At 40.9% G+C, this 20987-nt stretch overlaps 1 protein-coding gene across 2 annotated transcripts in view; it reads left to right on the top strand.

The window, feature by feature from the left end:
- Positions 1-3468: 3468 nt before the first annotated feature.
- Positions 3469-20987, top strand: part of lrrcc1 (leucine rich repeat and coiled-coil centrosomal protein 1) — a 165141-nt gene continuing 147622 nt past the window's right edge. Inside the window, exons 1-5 of one of the 2 annotated variants that reach the window (XM_067979530.1) lie at positions 3469-3685; positions 7631-7744; positions 9027-9125; positions 17336-17541; positions 20598-20663. In XM_067979530.1, coding sequence (XP_067835631.1) covers positions 9067-9125; positions 17336-17541; positions 20598-20663 — 331 coding nt within the window. In that variant the 5' untranslated portion in view covers positions 3469-3685; positions 7631-7744; positions 9027-9066. The remainder of the gene's footprint in view (positions 3686-7630; positions 7745-9026; positions 9126-17335; positions 17542-20597; positions 20664-20987) is intronic. The other variant, XM_067979529.1, reaches the window with a different exon arrangement.

Below are 20987 nucleotides of genomic sequence, written 5' to 3'. Positions count from 1 at the left end.
AGACAAGTTACAGGAGAAATGTTTTCAAGCCTTCATAGTACATTGAGAAACTAGCAGTGTCCCCCCTGGAACTGCCTTTAGCATTTCCAGTTAGTGATATGATAAAGGAGTGGTGATATGGTAATGGAACTTTTTTATTGTAGCCAATTTAGTTAGATGTTCAAAAGTATTATTAGCAATTTTATTGAACTTTTAGAAACCATAAATGGCTATTTCAAAGTAAAAAATGTTACATACAGGGCATGCACTACAATTAAATTAAAGAGAAAATAAAACAAGTAGCAATAAGAGTACAGTCATGAATATTTGAATGATATCTCGCTGCAATTTTTAAGTATGCTTTCATTTCACCCAAGCTGGAATGCTTGCTCCCTGCAACCATTTCCTCTTTTGCTGCAAATCCTGAATCTTGTACATAGACCAAAGGACATGCCTAGGCTTTCTGAAGAATGAAGAACTGATTGGACTCATGTCTTATACACCATAAGCATTAGGATTTTATTGTCACTGAAGAAAGACCAAAGTATCCTTTGACCCTCCTTAGTAAGGTCCTTAAGGACCATGTCTAGGCCACTTATGACATCCACTAGGAACCCCATTCACTGATATGAACTAATATCTGGGGCAGATGTCCTTTGTATCTTCCAATGTATAGATTTCAGATCCGCTCTTGAACTATGCAAATCCATAATACTGTTCATACTCCTATAAAGCAAGAGGCTGATACCATTTTTGCCATGGAAAACACCTTCATCACTTTCTCGGTGGAAAGGGAGTACACAATAAATGGGAGGATACTGAAAGGTGTAGAGGAACAAAGGGACCTTGGAATGCATGTCCACAGATCCCTGAAGGTAGCAGGACAGGTAGGTAAGGTGGTTAAAAAGGCATACGGGATATTTTCCTTTATTAGCCGAGACATAGAATATAAGAGCAGGGAGTTTATGCTAGAACTGTATAAAACATTGATTAGGCCACAGCTTGAGTACTGTGTACAGTTCTGGTCACCACATTGCAGGAAAGATGCGATTGCACTAGAGAGGGTAAAGAGGAGATTTACAAGGATGTTGCCAGGGCTGGAGAATTTTAGCTATGAGAAAAGATTGGATAGGCTGGAGTTGTTTTCTTCAAAACAAAGGAGGCTGAGGGGAGATTTAATTGAGGTATATAAAATTATGACAGGACTAGATAGAATGGGTAGGGAGGACCTATTTCCCTTAGCAGAGGGGTCAGTGACCAGGGGGCATGGAATTAAAGTAAATGGCAGAAGGATTAGAGGGGAGCTGAGGAGAATTTTTTTCACCCAGAGGGTGGTGGGGGTCTGGAACTCACTGCCTGAAATGGTGGTAGAGGCAGAAACCCTCAATTCATTTAAAAAATACTTGGATGAGCACGATGTGCCGTAACCTTAAGGGCTATGGATCAAATGCTGGAGAGTGGGATTAAGCTGGATAGTTCCTTTTTGGCCGGCACGGACACGATGGTCCGAATGGCTGCCTTCTGTGCCGTAACTTTCTATGATTCTATGAATGGCGGAGCAGGCTCGAGGGGCCATATGGCCTGCTCCTGCTCCTATTTCTTATGTTCTTATGTTCTTACAGAAGTTTGAACAGTCTGGTATTCTTTTCTCTAGAAAAGCAAAGACTGAGGGGTGACCTGATAGAGATATTAAAGTGTTTGATAGGAGAGACAGAGAAGATATTTCCACTTGCCGAGGAGACCAGAATTGGGGGCCATAAATATAAGATAGTCACTAATAAATTCAATAGGGAATTCAGGAGAAACTTCTTTACCCAAAGAGTGGTAACAATGTGGAACGCGCTACCACAAGGAGTAGTTGAGGTAAATAGCATAGATGCATTTAAGGGGAAGCTGGATAAGCACATGAGGGAGAAATGAATAGAAGGGTATCCTGATGGTATTAGATGAAGTAGGGAGGAAGGAGGCTCATGTGGAGCATAAACGTTGGCAGAAACCAGTTGGGCCAAATGGCCTGCTTCTGTGCTGTAGACTCGATGTAACTCATCCTACTAAATCTTTTTTGCACCTTCTCCAGTGTCTCGATATCCTTTTTAAAATATGGAGACCAGAACTGTTCACAGTACTCTAAGTGTGCTTTAACCAAGGTTCTATAGAAGTTTAACATAACTTCTCTGCTTCTCTATTCTATCGCTCTAGAAATGAATCCCAGTGCTTGTTTTGCTTTTGTATGGCCTTATTAACCTGCTTTTAGTGACTTGTGTATCTATATCCCCAGATCCCTCTGCTCCTCTACCCAATTTATACTCTTATTTTCCAAGGAGTATGTGGCCTCCTTATTCTTCCCACCATAATGTACCAGGTTTGGAACAAGGTGAGGTGCTTGAAGGAGGAGAAGGTTTCAAAGGAGTAGAGGGAAGAGACCAACATGTAATTTGGTGATAAGGGCCACACCATCATCGCAGCAGGTGGTGGAAAGTATAGCCAATTGGGGAGACAAGGTGTTGCCACCCATGAGCCAACTTTCTGTCAAAGCATGATGTCAATGCAATCATCCACAATAAGCTTGCGGATGGCAAGGGGCTTGGTCGTGAGTGAATGGACATTCTGGAGGGAAATGTGGAGAGGGCTTGTGATTGTTGATCAGCTGACAGCGTCCAAAATGAGCACACAAGTGGATATGTACCGAATTGAGGTTATGTAGTCATGAGAAATGAGGAAAGACATGGCCTGGTTGTAAACAGAGGCCAGGTAGAGACTGAGGTCTAGTGATGAGATGAAGTTGACTTGCAGACAGGGTGAAGTCAGCTTGGAGCATCGACGAACCAATGTCCAGGTTCCAAGACAGTTGTGGAGGGGAGTGAATCTAGAAACTTATTGAGGGGTAAGGATCAGTGAGTTTTTGATGTTGGTTGTCCAGTGGAAACAGATGGCTGAGGAAGAGTGGAGAGTCAACCGTGAGCCACCAAAGATTGATCCAGGGGTCCAGTACGGAGCTCCCAGTCCTGGAACCATCCTGTTTGACAACAACTCAACAATGGCTGGTCATCCCCCAAAGGCAGTATCACCTTCCTCCTCCTTCAAGGCCCTTGAAACTTCAGAACCTTCCTGTCCTACTGAGTGTTTGATCATCTCATTCCCTACCCAGCCCTGCAATCTTTAATCCAATTCCCAACTAGATATCTATCTAGCTCCTCATCCAAGAAGCTGATCAACGCATCACCTGCGAGTCTGGTACAAGTACCAACCACTTTGGGGGGTGAAGGATAAATTCCCTCACATCTTATGATTTTAGGAATACATGGGGTTCTGGCTCAACTACAGAAGTGTGAATTCAGCCAATATGTCCCAGCAACGCCCACTGTTTAGAAGTAACAAAAATGTGTTATGGTTGTTTATTCTCCGTTTCGCTGCTGCTGGGGGGGGGGGGGGGGGGGGAACTCTGGAGCGGGGAGCGGGTTTACGGACGGAGCTCGGACCAGCGGGACCGGAAGTGGATCGCGGCGCCAAGTTTGAAGTGTTTCAGCGGGAGAGGCGTGATCCTGATCGGCGCGGCCCGCGGCCGTTGCGATGGAGACGGGGCCGAAGGGAAGCGGCGGAAGCAGCTGGGTCGGTGCGGCGGCAGAGTCTCACCGGCGGGTTATTGGGGTTTGAAATGTTTCTGGTGATTCAGGAGTGGGATTGTAGTTCCAGCTCGGGGCCTGAGGTAAGACCACAATTATACTGTCGGTTGCGAAATGGCGGGGTTGCCAACCCTCCAGGATTGACCTGGAGTCTCCAGGAATTAAAGACTAATCTTCTGGACGCGGTTTTGAGCAATCAGAAAAAAAAATCATAGCAGCATTTAAAAATTATTTATGTTTTTTTTCTTTGAACACTTTTGTTTATTAGTTATAAAATATATTTCACCATCCACGTTGATCTCGAACAATCTGCCGCTGTGACATTGGCTGACTCATTGCCTTTCACACTCCAATCTATCTCCTTTTGAACTTGTAGTTCTCTGTTCTCTTGGCTTCAATCTTGATGTCATCAAACTTGCTGACAAAGGAGATACAGTTGAATGGCAGAGGCTCTCTTCGTGGCTGAGGATGAATGCCAACTTTCTGATGACTCCTGCAACTCCCTCTAGTCCATGAGCCCAATGCTGAACAGAAGGCCATTATTTTGCTGACTGACGCCTGTTGCTGATCTCATTTCTTCCAGAGATCTCCCCCCCCCCCCCCCCCGCCCGCTCCACTGCCTCTCATCTCATTGTTCCCCAACTTTGCACAGCTTATTTCTACCTTTCCAAGGGGGTACACAGTTGGGATGTCCGGGCAGACCAATTGTTTCAGTCTGTTCCTTTGCGATTGTACTCGTTTCCTCTTGCCTAGATTCTATCCTTTTTGCCACCCACTCTGTGTCCTACTCTGCCCAGCCCCATTCACCTCTATCTGTGACTCTTATGATGTTTTCTGCCTCCAACCTAAGCTTGCCACGTGACAAGGTGGCCAAGTTATGTCCTAACAATTTAATGAAGGCCAGGCGTAAATCTGTGTTCTCCACCTCCCTGGTTACTTAAAGTATATTCAAGATTATAATAAACAGTGCTATCAAAGTAGGTTACAGCACAGGGGAAGGCCATTTGGCCCATCGTGCCTGAGCTGGCACTTTGAAACAGCTATCCAATTAGTCCCGTAGCCCTGTAAATGTTTTCCCTTTTTCCCTTCACGTATTTATCTAATTCTCTTTTAAAAAGTTACTATTGAATCTGCTTCCAGCACCCTTTCAGGCAGTGCATTTAAGATCACTATAACTCGCTGCATTAAAAAAAATGTTTCCTCGTGTCGCCTCTGGCTCTTTTGCCGATCACCTTAAATCTGTGTCCTCTGGTTACCGACCCTTTTGCCACTGGGAACAGTTTCTCCTTATTTACTCTATCAAAACTGTTCATGATTTTGAACACCTCTATCAAATCTCCCCTTAATCTTCTCTGTTCTAAGGAGAACAACCCAAGCTTCTCCAGTCTCTCCACATAACTAAATCTCTTCTGCACCCTCTCCAAGGCCTTCTCGTCCTTTCTAAAGTGCAATGCCCAGAATTGGACATAATACTCCAGTGTTTTATAAAGGTTTAGCATAACTTCCTTGTTTTTGTACTCAACCTGCCCTGCCACCTTCAACGACCTGTGCACATATACCCCTAAGTCTCTCTGTTCCAGCACCCCCTTTAAAATTGTACCATTTAGTTTATATTGCCTCTTCTCATTCTTCCTACCAAAATGTACCACTTCACATTTCTCTGCGTTAAATCTCATCTGCCTTGTGCCTATTTCACCAGTCTGTCTATGGCCTCCTGAAGTCTGTTACTTTCCTTCACGTTGTTAACTATATTACTGAGTTTCGTGTTATCTGCAAACTTTGAAATTATACCCTCTGTCCAGATCATTAATATATATCAAAAAGAGAAGTAATCCTAATACGGACCCCTGGGGAACATGACTGTATACTTCCCTCTGGTATGAAAACCAGCTGTTCACCACTACTTTCTGTTTTCTGTCCCTTAGCCAACTTTGTATCCATACTGCCACTGTCCCTTTAATCCCATGGGCTTTAATTTTGCTAACAAGTCTATTATGTGGTACTTTATCAAATGCCTTTTGAAAGTCCATACACACGTCAACCGCATTAGCCTCATCAACCCTCTCCGTTACTTCATCAAAGAACTCAATCAAGTTCGTAAAACACGATTTTCCTTTAACAAATCTATGCTGACTTTCATTTATTAGCCCATACTTTTCCAAGTGCCAATTAATTTTGTCCCTAAAATGGATTATTGTCCCTAAAAGTTTCCTCACCACTGACATTAGGCTCACTTGCCTGTAATTGCTGGGTTTATCACTCTCCACTTTTTTGAACAAGAGTGTAACATTTGCAATCTTTCAGTCCTCTGGCATCGTCCCCATATCTAAGGAGATTGTGGCCAGAGCCTCTGCAATTTCCACCCTTACTTCCCTCAGTAACCTGGGATGCATCCCATCTGGACCGGGTGACTTTTCTACTTTGCGTACTGCCAATCTTTTAAGTATGTCCTCTTTTTCTATTTTTATCCTATCCAATATCGTTACTACCACCTCCTTTACTGCTACAATGGCAGCATTTTCTTCTCCAGTGAAGACGGATGCGAAATATTCATTCAGTGCCTCTGCCTCCACAAGAAGATCTCCTTTTTTGTCCCTAATCAGTCCCACGCTTCCTTTGACTGCTCTTTTACTATTTATTTGTTTATAAAAAAAACTTTTGGGTTCCCTTTTATGTTAGCCGCTAATCTATTCTCATACTCTCTTTGCCCGTCTGAGTCCCTTTTTTAGATTTCCTCTGTACTTTCTGTATTCAGCCTGGTTCTGTACTGTATTATGAACCCTACATTCATCATAAGATAATAAACAAATTAGCTGCAATATGTTTGGGAAGCTGCAATATGTTTGGGATGTAAATGTAGAGAAATCATCTGTGTGTACTCCAAAATCTAGAATTTTTTTTAACCTTCACTTCTGGAGTTACCCAAGGATCAATCCTTGCTTCCCTCCTCTTCCTTATCTGCTTATCTACATGCTGCCCTCAGCAGCAGCATCATTTGTGGACAGAGTACACATTCAGCTTCCACACTACACTGATGATTTCTACTTCTACGCTACCTCCCTTGATCCGTTGACTGTCTCTATTGTCAGACTGCTTGTCTGACATCCAGTCTTGGATGAATCACAACTTCCTTCAGCTCAACATTGGGATGTCTTCAGCCCCCACCACAAACTCTGATCCCTTGCCACTAATTTTACCCCCTTCTCAGCCACAGTATTAAGCTGAATTAGATTGTTTGTAACCTCAAAGTCTTGTTCGACCCCAAGCAAAACTTCAGACCACTTATCCCCTCCATCACTAAGAACGCTTACATGTGCAACATTGCTTGCCCCGCTTCACCTCACCTCACCTCTGCCACTGAAACCCAAATATACCTTCATCACCTCTAGGTTCAACTACTTCAATGTTCTCCTTGCTGGTCAGATCCTCCATAAACTTCACTTTGTCTAAAACTCTGCTGCATGTATTCTGTCCTGCTTTAAATCCTGCTCACGTATCAACCCAATCCTTTCTGATCTACTTTGATTCCCTTCCTCCAATGCTTCAAATTTAAAATTGTTGTCATCATCTTCAAATTGCTCCATGCCCTAGCCCCACCTTACCTCCACAACCTCCTCTAGCCCTATATTCCCTCTGACTCTGGCCTCACCATTAAGCCAACTCTCTTTATCCTTTTAAAAACCTCAAAACCCATCTCTGACCAAGCTTTTGGTCACCCCCTTCTCTCCTTTGCTCCGTGTTCATTTTTCCATATGCCTATTTATGAAGTGCATTGGAATGTTTTTCATGGTGCAATATCAATGGAAATTGTTGTCGAGATTTGTTTGCTCATGCTGCCAACCAATGACTCATTTAAATACCTTTTTAAAAAATAGTTCAGTAAATAGATTTTTTTCTCATTTGAGACATGGAAAAGATTTGTAATTATAAAATAAAATTTAGATTCATTTGACTTTATTTTTGTAATTAAAAATTAAGCAGAATGAGCTGACAGCAGGTTGTAATTGAATCAACCTACTTTATTGTAGGACAAGTGCACTTACAGAGTGAGAATTCGAGCTAAAGCAGTTCAAAAACAAATCCAGGAAGAAAACAGCTTCACATAAAAGGTTGTGAGAAAGTGGATCACACTGCCCCAGAAGGTCAGTTGAGGTGGTTAGAAGGGATATAGTGATTTGAGATGTAAAGCTATTAAGGGATATAGAGAATAGGCAGGCAACTGGGATTAAAAAGAGCTAACAACAAATGACTGAGCAGGTTCGCTGGAACAAATAGCTTAGCCCTATTCCTATCAATCTACTGTCCATTTTTGCTACTCACTGAATGGCAGCAAGTTCATTGTTGAGATTAGATTTGTATATTTTGGGGAGAATATTAAAATGTACTATTATATTTTCTTGTCTGAAAGCCACAGTGTATAATGGAAATATTATTAATGCTGCTGGAAGAATCTAATGCCAGAGTTATGCCATTGTTGAACTTACAATTTCACAATGCTTCTTCCAGCATCATTCAGTTATATTGCAGTGTCTTTTGCATTGCAAATGATTGGTCCAATGTGTATCAGTTACAGTTAGAAAAGGTAATCAAGTTAAATGAAGTTCATTACCAATCACAGTTGTTTGCCTCTCGTAGCTTTTAAAATAGGCATAACGCTGGCATGACCATAGTCTACGCTTTCATTATCTCAAGACTTGACTTCTAAAACACTTTCAATTCTGGTCTCCTGAGTTCCATCCTAAACAAACTTTAACTTTTCCAAAACTGCCACATCCTATCCTATGCTAAGTCCTGCTCGCCTATCACATCTGTCCTTGTAGACTACCACTAATTCCCTGATCCCCAACACACATTCCAAAACTCCTTGTCTTGGTTTACAGATACCTCCGTGTCTTGCTCCACTCAACCTCTGCAACGTCTTGTGAACCTACGTGCTAGCTGCTCCGACTCTGGTCTCCTGTGCATATCCTTTTCCCGGCACTCCTCTATCTGCTGCCTCGGCTGTACTCTGGACCTTCCGCCCCAACCTTCTTCACTGTGCTATTTTTCTCCCTGCCTTTAAAAGCTTCCTTAAAACCTGTCTTTTCAGCTATATTTTTAGTCATCTTTCGTAACCCTTCTATTACTGCTCAGGATCGGATCCGCTCCTATGTGAAACGCCTTTGGATGTTTATTATGCTAAAGATGATAAATAAATGCATGTTATTGAGTGAACTAAATGCTACTGTAACTTTATTTCTGTAATTTAAGCAGAATGATCACATGGGAGTACAGCAGTCCAAAGGATAGAAATGTAAGTTAAAGTATATAATTGCAGACTTGCAATTCTAAGGCTGTGCAGTCTCTCTGGTGCAAGGATAGGAGAATCTTACTATGAGTAAAGTGAGCTTCAGTAAATTAAACTTTTTTTCTTTTTCTGATTAGGATTCAAATAACTGATAGTTCTACTATATAATGAAGTGGAATGGCAGACGGTGATCAATCATCCCAAGAGCTGTGTCTAATTGATAGGACTATCACCAGGTGCATTGTTACACTCTTTACTATACTAAATATTCTAATGTACAGAGAATTCATGTTCATGAATTTATTTGAATTTCTTATATTTTGTCCTAATCTGCAACTGTCTAGCAGAAGACAAATATTTTTAAACTATGTATAATCTAATTCATGTTTTACTACTAAAAATGTATTTGAATCAATTAAAATGAAAAGGAAAAACTATTAACTTACACTGGAATGTAACATTGTTATAGTTCAGTAAGCAAGCTGCTGCCTTTGCCCAAGAATCTCAAATAAAACAAATGTTTAGGATAGGAATAGGAGTTGGCCATTTAGCCCCTCAAGCTTGTTCCGCCATTCAATGAGATCATGGCTGATCTGTGACCTAACTCCATATACCCACCTTAGCCCCATATCCCTTAATACCTTTGGTTAACAAAAAATCTATCAATCTCAGATTTAAAATTAGCAATTGACCTACATCGAGTGCCGTTTGCGGAAGAGAGTTCCAAACTTCTACGCCCTCTGTGTGTAGAAGTGTTCCCTAACTTCACTCCAGAAAGTCCTGGCTCTAATTTTTAGGCTATGTCCCATAGTTCTAGACTCCCCAACCAGCAGAAATAGTTTCTCCCTACCTTCCCTATCAGTTCCCCTTAATATCTTGAAAACTTTGATCAAATCCACCCTTAATCTTCTAAATTCCAGGGAATACAACCCTAGTTTGTGTAATCTCTCGTAATTTAACCCTTGGAGTCCAGGTATCATTCTAGTAAATCTACGCTGCACTCCCTCCAAGGCCAATATATCCTTCTTAAGGTGCGGTGCCCAGAACTGAGCACAGTACTCCAGGTGTGGTCTAACCAGTGTTTTGTATAGCTGTAGCATATTTTTACCCCCTTGTATTCTAGTCCTCTAGATATAAAGTCCAGCATTCCATTAGCCTTTTTGATTATTTTCTGTACCTGTCCATGACATTTTAATGATCTATGTACGTGGACCCCTAAGTCTTTTTGGACCTCCACTGTTTCGCGCTTTTCACCATTGATCTATCCTTTTTAGGTCTAAAGTGGATGACCTCACACTTGCCTACATTGAAATCCATTTGCCACAATTTTGCTCATTCATTTAATCTATTAATATCTCTATAATTTTATGCTTCCATCTGCACTGCTTACAATGCTGCCTATCTTTGTGTCATCGGCAAACTTGGATATGTGACTCTCTATCCCATCATCTAAGTTGTTAATAAATACAGTGAATAGTTGAGACCCCAAATTAGATCCCTGTGGGACACTACTAGCCACATCCTGCCAATTTGAGTACCTGCCCATTATCTCTACTCTCTGTCTCCTGTTGCTCAGCCAGTTTCCTAACCAGGTCAATAATTTGCCCCCAGTTCCATGAGCTTCAACTTCAACTAACAGTCTTTAATGAGGGACTTTGTGGAATGCCTTCCGGAAGTCCATGTAAACAACATTGATTGTGAAATCTCTCTCGTGACCTCTTCCTATTCATTCATTCTGTGCCTTTGTTAAACATTGTCCTTCTTCAACTCTGTTTTGTAGTTAAAAAGTTTTTTTTTAATGAATTATGGAATCAAGTTTGTGATCCATGGATTTTTTTTTTGTGTTTTTACCATGGTAGCGTGAGCCAGTTAACATTTACAGATCATGAACATGTTAGCTCCCGGGCTTCTGTAAAAGCTTCCCCTTGAAGTGGTTGCTTTAAAGTTTATAATTAGATTCGCTTTTTTGTTCAGTCGCTTTGGAGAATTGCTGTATCTTGTCTTGCGTAAGGCCTGGCTGAGACTGGAGCTTCTCTGAATTCTGATGCACCAATGTACTTAGTCACACAATGATAGCATATGGTGTCTCCTCTGGTGTTTTTCTCACTTGGTGAGTTCCTATTCTCAGCCATTCCATGTATTGAAGGTTGTTAGTGGAAGAGAAATACTTTTTTTGGGGGGCATTGGTGGGGTGCAGGAATGGGTGGGAGAAGATTTGATCAGTTCACTCATAGATCTTAAGGTGACGAGCTCAGGAGTGACATTGACAGAAACATGGGAATAGATTACCTGTTTGGCCTCTTAAGTTTGTAAATGGTGAAGGGAAAGGGACTAAAATAGAACCTACACTAGTCAATATACTAGGTGCTACTCCATGCTTAAAGGAGTGAGCCTTTGGCTTAGTGATAACATTCCAGCCTCTGAATCAGAAGGTGCAGGGTTCGAAATCCATTCCAGACAGTCCCAGTGAGTGGAGACAGGAGATCTGGCTCTAAATTCTGGGTTATTCAGTGGGATACTTGTGTTCGTTGGGTAAGGGCCTCCCCCCCTCATCGTATGGGTTGTGGGAAAACCCCATCACCGTATAGGACTTACCACTCTATTGGCTGGTATAAAGATGGTTACAGCTATGGAAGGAGTGTTCATGTTGCAGCCTCTCAATCAGCCTGTGAATCCTTCCACTACTTTGCACTATTTGCCAATTGTGAAGATACAAAAAAAAAATGACCTTATGGTGGAGCTTTAATTTTTACCAGTTGAAGGGTCTAAATCTAACAAAGAGCTTGCATTTTTCAGGACTTCCCGAAGCACTTCACAACCAAAAATCGCTTTTTGAAATTTTGTTTTGTAGGCAAATGAGGCTGCCAGTTTGCTCACATGAAATAAATGACCTGATAATCTGTTTGAGTTCTTCAATTAAGGTGTAGATGTTGGGCAGGATATGAGGAGAACTCCCCTGCTCCGCTTCAAATAATGCTGTGAGATCTTTAACATCAACCTAAATAGGCAGACTTGGTTTAACATCTCATTTGCAAGACGGCACGTTTGACAAAGTACTGCACTGAAGTGTCAGCCTAGATTATGTGCTCAAGTCACTGGAGTGGGGCTTGAACCCACAACCTTCTGACTTAGAGGCAGGGGCACCACCACTGGACCAAGTGGATACTTAACAAATGTTCTATAATAGTTTTGCATGCAGAACAAAAAAGTCTTTCTGCTTTCTCTAATGTTAAGTTTCTTCAAATTAATTTTATGTCTATAATCCACTCAGTACTATAAGAACATAAGAAATAGGAGCAGGAGTAGGCCAATCGGCCCCTCGAGCCTGCTCCGCCATTTAATAAGATCATGGTTGATCTGATCCTAACCTCAAATCTAAATTCATGTCCAATTTCCTGCCCGCTCCTCGTAACCTCTAATTCCCTTTACTTCTAGGAAACTGTCGATTTCCGTTTTAAATTTATTTAATGATGTATCTTCCACAGCTTCCTGGGGCAGCAAATTCCACAGACCTACTACCCTCTGAGTGAAGAAGTTTCTCCTCATCTCAGTTTTGAAAGAGCAGCCCCTTATTCTAAGATTATGCCCCCTAGTTCTAGTTTCACCCATCCTTGGGAACATCCTTACCGCATCCACCCGATCAAGCCCCTTCACAATCTTATATGTTTCAATAAGATCGCCTCTCATTCTTCTGAACTCCAACGAGTAGAGTCCCAATCTACTCAACCTCTCCTCATATGTCCGCCCCCTCATCCCCGGGATTAACCGAGTGAACCTTCTTTGTACTGCCTCGAGAGCAAGTATGTCTTTTCTTAAGTATGGAGACCAAAACTGTATGCAGTATTCCAGGTGCGGTCTCACCAATACCTTATATAACTGCAGCAATACCTCCCTGTTTTTATATTCTATCCCCCTAGCAATAAAAGCCAACATTCCGTTGGCCTTCTTGATCACCTGCTGCACCTGCATACTAACTTTTTGATCTTCTTGCACTAGGACCCCCAGATCCCTTTGTACTGCAGTACTTTCCAGTTTCTCGCCTTTAAGATAATATGTCCTGTTAATGTAAAAATGTAAAATATTTTTGGTCCCTATTTTGAGGCATTTCCTGCAAATATTAGGCATACTTAGTTTTCTAGATTGTTGTTTGATCATATCTAGATTTGGAAGAGGAATTTAATTTTTAATTTTTGAGTTACTTAACCCTCAGTCCAGCAGATGCCTTTTTAATTTCTATGAGTTATTTTAATTATAAATTAATTTTAGGAAATACGGGACCTTTAATTTAGCTGCTATAAAAGTCAGATATCTAAAATATGATGGACTGTTTTGTTTGACATTGATACTGTGTGTTAATGGACCTTAGTCTTGTTGCAGAGGGCAGGGTTCAGTATTAGATTTGTTCATTTTCCCTGCTCCTAATGGCACTTTCAGGTTTGGCGAGCAGTAGGTCTGCTCATTTTGTATCTAATGCATTAATTAGTGTGCAATTTTTAAAATGAATAATAAATTGAAGACCGTTAGACAATTAATGGTAGAATTGCTTTATTTCTGCAATTAATCACTGCAGCTGACACTATTGCTTGTTAAAAATTCTACCATTTATTGAAACCCTTTACCCGAATTAAGTATTCCAAGCTGGTGCTCAGACAGTGCTGTCAATGAATTGCTTTCCAAGATGCTGAACACCTAATTAACTAGATGTGTTAACAGTGAAAGCCAGCTTTATTCAAGATGAATTTCTTTTTTAAAAAAATGCTGTCAGTTACCCAGCAAATAAATTTGAAGATTGGTTGACAGAATGAAATCAACTGTTTTTTTGAGAAACCAGAGCTTAAAAAAAAGTTGAAGTGTTCCTGCACAAAGAATACTAAATGCCATACACACACTGGCTCGATGAGCAAATGGTTACTGGGATTGAGTTAGTTGTTTACATTTAACTTTTTTTTATCAAGTGGCACTATTGCATTCTCTACTGTTCCACATTCCAGTACATTTTAGAAAGTAACGGTTCACAATACAAATAGAAGTAATTTATTTGAATATGTACTTTTTAAAATGGGGTTAGGCCCAGAAACTGAGACAAGGAAGTAACTTGCTTGTATGCCATTGTAGAACTAAACTACTGTGTAAATATAATTAAATTGCCCTACTCCCTCTGATTTCCCCCCTCCCCTCAAGTCTTGGGAAACAATTCTCTCTGTATCCACACAGTCATAAACAAGGTTATCCCCATCCATAACCTCATCCAGGATAAGAACATTGGCATGCTCGACCTGACCAAAACTTAGCTCATCAATTGTGACTCTATTACACCCTTCACCAAAGCTGCCCCATCTGGCTACAGGTGCCACCACATCTCCCACCTAAGCCGCCATGGCTCGCATTGTTAATACTTCTTGTTAATTGTGTTAAGCATCGTGAAAAGCAGTTCATTGACATTTCAGTAGGTGAGCACCAGCTCCACAATTCCCCTTGGCCTATCCCTATACTCTTTTTCATGGCATCTTTTTCTCATTTGAATAGCTCACTCTAACACCCATCTTGCCTCTCCTTCAAGATCCTCCTTCTCTTTCCCCCACCCAGATCTGAAAGTGCCCCAGTGCCTTCCTTGCTGAAATCTTTGTTTTGTCCTCGTTGAACCTCGGCTCCGAGCAGATTCTTGTCCTTGGCAACATCAGCCTGAGCCATAAATTCACGTAGCCCACTCTCCTAATTTATCTGTCCTTTCTTTGTCTCACAGCCTCATCCTTAAAACACTCCCATCTACATCCATTCCATTGACTTTGCTATCGCACAAGACTCCGTTCCAAGATCATAACCACTGACCAGACTATTTCCAAACATCTATAAACACTCTTATGATCACTTCTTACATCTCCAGTCTCACTAACACCCTCCAATTCCCAATTAACTCTTTTCTAAAATTGCATCTATGTCAACCTGTGCCATAACTATCTTGCCTCCAGCTTCAATGGTCTCAGAACCAGGCAGCATCTTACCCCCTATTTCTCTCCCTGATACAACAGCCTTCTCTGTGGTCCCTAGACCATGGGCCAGAGACTAAAATACACGGGCAGTATAAGCGTCCTGCTGTCCACTGCCAAATCTGCCATGATCACCTTAAGCAATGTGCCTTCTCCCCATAATGAAAAGTTCTTAACCCCCTGGAGGGTTGGGCAACCACAAATCATTCTCTCCACCACAAACTGCCTCGTCCTCCTCTTATTCTAAATGTAAAGAGCTCATAGATTTATTTGTTTCTAAAATTGAGGCCATCTACTGGATCACGTCTGCTTCCCCCCCTCCCATTTTCTCCCAACTCACCCATCTCTTAAATTGTTTCTCGACCCAGAGTCTTTATACTGTGCAGTATTTCCCCTCCCCGGTCCTTATCAGACTAATTTCTTTCATAAAGCCCACTGCCTGCTCTCTTGATCTTCCCCTTTCAACTCAACTCCTGACTATTCAACTTCACTTCTCGACTCCACAGGCAATGTCACCCCTTCCTTTCTTCTGGCATTATTCCCATGCCTTTTACAACTGATATCATTACTCCTTTCCTTAAAAAGTGCACCCTTGTCCCCTTTATCCTTTAAATCATCACCCTATCTCCAAACTGACCTTTCTATCCACAGTCTTTGAATGTTTGTTACCGCCCAGATACACCCTTGCCTCTCCCATTACTCCATGTTGCAGTCCCTCTATTTGGATTTCTGGCTAGTCTAGGCCACCCTGGCCAGAGCCACTCATCACATTCTGTGTGATTACACTGATATCCTCAATGGTTCTCCTCCATGGCATCGTTCTCTTATGGTTCCACTCCCACCTGTCACCACATCTCCTCAAATGGTTTCTCCTCTCATGCCTGCAAGGTCATTTCTGAGCAAGCTCTCTCGCTTCCTTCCTATTCATCTACATTCTGTCCCTTGGCAACATCATCCACAAGCATTAGTTTGTTTATACATATACACTGACCCTACCCAACTCTACATCTCTGTCACCATTATTGACTCCAGGCTGCTACTGTTCTATCCGATTGCCAACCCACTAGCTGATGTAGATCATTTTTAGTCACAACCCTGGCCTCCAAAACATTTTCCTTGTTTTCTTCTTGCCCTCAAAAGCCTGATTAAAAAATCTTTTCTTAGACCGTGCTTTCGGTCGGCTGTCTTTCTCCAACCCCCCCCCCCCAATTCCTTTGCTTCTTGCTCAGTGTCCACCTCTTTTTCTTCTCCCCCCCCCCCCCCCCCCCCCTGATCAAGTACTCTGTGGTGTTCTTTTACATGAGAGCTATATAAATACAACTTGTAGATTGTAGCAGTAAATATCTTCATTTTTGGATTAAAATAACAATTGGGAAAGGTGGTAAAGGCCACTTGCTGATTAGTATTAAAAAGTCCAATGAAAAATTCCCCCTCCCCCCAAAAAAATTTAATTAGGTTTTCAAAATTTGTTCATGTTTTTCACATGAAGCAAGAGGCTTTTTTTTAAAGTTAAGTGTTAATTTTGCAACTCCGTGGCGATCCTCTACTTGACTCACAAGACTTGACATAGAGCCATGGTGTAAAAATACAGTGGCTAATGTCTAAATGCAGCAGAATGTGGTTCCTTAGGGTGGATAAGTATCTTTTCCAGTCCTGTATGCTGGTTGGGACTTGTCTAAACCCCAATCTGTGCTGTGAAGCATTCTGGAAAAAATATAGGGGGAAACACCTGGGAGTAGGGTGAATACTTTATCCTTTTGGTAAAAATATAGTGTGTGTTATTTAGGGGATAATTTAAAATGGGAAATACTTATTTTAGAAGGAATACATTTCCTTTTTTAATACCCATAAATTAATCACTTTTTTACTTCATGTAATTCATTTTAAAAGACAGACCCAATACAAAAAGACTTAGCTCATATAATTTAATTTCATGTCAAATTCATATATTCAAAATATAACAAGTAGATCAATATCAAAGGATAATGTTTTCACTTTACAAATTCACTGCACTGTAAATTTTGATCTATTATGGTCCAAATCATGTATTTGTGTATCAATAATTTAATAAGATTTTTAAAAATCAATTCTGATGACTGGTCCACACCCAAAATATTAACCTATCTTTCTTCTTCACATTTTAAAAAATTCGTTCATGGGATGTGGGCGTCGCTGGCGAGGCCAACATTTATTGCCCATCCCTAATTGCCCTTGAGAAGGTGATGGTGAGCCGCCGCCTTGAACCGCTGCAGTCCGTGTGGTGAAGGTTCTCCCACAGTGCTGTTAGGTAGGGAGTTCCAGGATTTTGACCCAGCAACGATGAAGCAACGGCGATATATTTCCAAGCCGGGATGGTGTGTTACTTGGAGGGGAACGCTGATAGGCCTGCGTATTTCCAGCATTATCAGTGAAAACTTGTCCAAAATATATGTGAAATTAATTTTCTTTCTTTTTAATAGCTTGTTAGCAGTACCTTTAAGCCCAAAGATTCGATCACTCAATCTCCACTGCAATCAAATCTCCAGAATTGAAGGCCTTGGCCAAGTGCGGCAGTTGCGACATCTCGATCTCTCCTCCAATCAGATTGCTCGTATTGAAGGATTGGAAACACTGGTGGCCTTGCGTACACTAAATCTGTCCTGTAATTTTATAACTAAAGTAGAAGGTTTGTAAATGACATTGCACTAAAATCATATGTAAAACCTATTGTTGGGATATGCTAATTCTGCATTTCTTTACTTGCTCAAGACCTTGGTTAGGCCATAGTTAAGTATTGAATACAGTTGTGGGCATCCCATTGTAGAATGAACATAAAAACAATGGGAAAGGTGCAACATGGATTTACTAAACTATTGCCAGAGATGAGGGGTTACAGTTAGGAAGAGACACTTGAGAAACTGGGGCTTTTTTCACTAGAGCTGAGAAGGTTAAGAGTTAACCTGACAGAGGTCTCCAGATTAGGAAGGCTTTTGATGTGTTAAATAATGATGATTTGTTTCCATTGGTTGACGAGACAGTAACAAAAGGGCAGAAATTCAACATAATCACACAAAAAAATGAAGTTTGAAAAAAAATCTTTCTAGAGAAGGTTATAATGTGTAATTTTTTTTTTACCTCCAGTCATTGTTGAAGCAGAGTTCATCAATTCTTTTCAAAGGAAATGAGATAGGAAAAGAATTTTAAAGGATATGGGGAGCAAGCAGCAGAGTGGCATTAGATTCATGGAGAAAAACATTGTTGCAGCCTTGATTGGCCGAATGGCCTGCTTCTGTGCTTTTACATTCTATGATCTTTCGATTTGATTTTTTTTGGGAGGAAGGGATCATCAATTTAGAATATATCTTTAAATTGGGCATAATGCGATTAATCATGTGACATAATTGATTTTCATTTTAACAACTTTAAGTTATTTGGAAGAACATATTTCTATTGACAGAACAGAAAACTGTATCAGGCAGATAAGAAAGAACTTTCATTTATATAGCACTTTGCACGATCCCAAAGCACTTCACAGCCAATAAAGTAAGTGTAGTCACTGTTATAACGTAGGAAAACATGGTAGCCAATTTTGCGCACAGCTAGGACCCACAAACGGCAACGAGATAAATGACTGGAAGATCTGTTTTGGTAGTGTGGGTTGATGGAAAAGTATTTAATATAATCATGGCGTGGAATCTTGGATGTCCACCTGAGAAGGGAGACTAAGAAATGTTGGAGAGATTTGCGTGTCCTTGTACACGAATCACAGAAAGTTAACATGCAGGTACAGCAAGTAATTAGGAAGGCAGATGGTATGTTAGTTTTTATGGCAAGGGGGTTGGGGGTCCAAGAGTAAGGAGGTCTTGCTGCAATTATATACGGCTCTGGTGAGATCATACCTGGAGTACTGTGTACAGTTTTGGTCTCCTTACCTAAGGAAGGATATATTTGCCTTAGAGGGGGTGCAACGAAGGTTCACTAGATTGATTCCTGGGATGAGAGGGTTGTCCTTTGAGGAGAGATTAAGTAAAATGGGCCTATATTCTCTGGAGTTTAAAAAAATGAGGTGTGATCTCATTGAAATGTATAAAATTCTTAGAGGGCTTGACAGGGAAGAGGCTGTTTCCCTGGCTGGAGAGTCTAGAACTAGGGCTCATACTCTCAAGATAAGAGCCATTTAGAACTGAGAATATACATTCGGAGATTTGTATATTGAGATTGGTGATTTGTATATTCGGAGACCTTGCAGGTAACACCTGTCTGTCTGCACACTGATTGCCTTGGCAACGGGCAGTTGAAAAAACTGTCTGTAATCACCAAGCATTGTTCTGTGAATTATAAATGCGATTTCATTTCGAGGATTTCATTTCCAACAAATATTCACCTGAGGAAGGAGGAAGCCTCCGAAAGCTTGTGAGTATATTCAAGACTGAGAGCGATAGATTTTTGGACACTAAGGGAATCAAGGGATAGGGCAGGAAAGTGGAGTTGAGATAGAAGATCAGCCATGATCTTATTGAATGCCGGACCAGGCTCGAGGGGCCGTATGGCCTACTCCTGCTCCTATCTCTTATGTTCTTATATTAATGTCTCATCTGAAACATGGCATCTCCAACAGTGCAGCACTCCCTCAGTACTGCACTGAAGCACCAGCTTAGATTTTGTGCTTAAGTCCTGGAGTAGGGCGTGAATCCATGACCTTCTGACTAAGATGCAAGAGTGCTACCACTGAGCCAAGGCTGACACCATGTACTGTTGCACACAATCTGTTTTCTGTCGGAGAAGGTAGTATAGCACTGTACCTCATTTGAAACATCAAACCTTGGCAAAATTTTAAAAGGTATGGGAAAAGGATAGGAAAATGGGACTAAGTGACATCTTGGCTCAGTGGTAACATCCTTACTTCTGAGTCAGAAGATGTAGGTTCCAGTTGCACAACAGACTTGTGCACATTATTTAGGCTGACACTTATGTGCAATATTGATGACGTGTTGCATAGTTGGAGGTGCCATTCTTTAGATGAGACATTAAACTTGCTGATGTGGATGTAAAAGAAGAGCAGGGAGTTCTTTCAATGGCACATTGCAACATTCATCCCTCAACAAACATTAACTGGTTATTTATCTCATTGCTGTTTGTGCTACTTTGTTATATGAAAATTGGCTGTCACATTTATCTACAAAACAACAGTGATTGCACTTCAAAAGTAATTAATTGACTGCAGTTCTTTGGGACCTCCTGAGGATGTGAAAGGTGTTATATAAATGCAAGTACTTTTTTCTCAAATGGATAGCTTTTTCAGAGAGCTAGTGCAGGTGTGATGTGCTGAATGGTCTCCTGTGCTGCAAAATTCGATGATTCTATAAAGATCTCACTCTCCTTTATTCTAAACCTATAATCTGCCTTCAATCTAATAATGTCAAGTAATCTATTATTCAAAACAGATATGAATAATAATGTCATATATTGTGTGGATATTCAGATGGAGCCTTCATAAACTGATTTTTTTTAAAAATGTATGCTGCCCTATTTGACATTATTTAACTGCCTAGTTGCAGAGCAGCAAAATCCATCAACTGTATTTTGTAACTGAGATTTCCAGTTTATCAATTGCTGTTATATGAGGGGATTAAAATGCAGTCTTGAATTTATTTTGGCTATCTTTCTGAAGGTAGTATTTTTGCTGCATAGTACATAAAACCTGTTGACATTAACATTTGAAAAATATTGTTCTCCCTTTAGGACTTAATGGACTCATCAATTTAACTAGATTGAAATTATCATACAATCGCATTACTGACTTAAGTGGTAAGTAAAGGTTCTCTTGCAACTTTAAACTAGTGATCAGATTTAATAGACAAGTATTGCTACTGTGCCAGGGGTTTCTTCTAAGTTTAGTTGAATTGTGGCTATTCATATTTACCCGCCTGCTTTCTAACTCGATTTTGCAGTCAGCAATCTATATTGCTCTGCTTAACCAGGAAGATGCTCTATTAGAGGTGCATTGGACTAACTATAAATGTTTTTCTGTTTGTTTTCTTTTCCGCTCCTCACCATTTTTTTCACCTCCTCTCCTGAAGGAGTTATTTATTTGCTGGGATATGTTCTAGGTGCTGGTGCCCTCGGGTACCA

This window comes from Heptranchias perlo, chromosome 3 (genome assembly GCF_035084215.1).
Source record: "Heptranchias perlo isolate sHepPer1 chromosome 3, sHepPer1.hap1, whole genome shotgun sequence".
Classification (NCBI taxonomy): Eukaryota; Metazoa; Chordata; class Chondrichthyes; order Hexanchiformes; family Hexanchidae; genus Heptranchias; species Heptranchias perlo.
The sequence above is the reverse complement of the archived record's forward strand: the minus strand, read 5'-3'. Positions and strand labels throughout refer to the sequence as shown.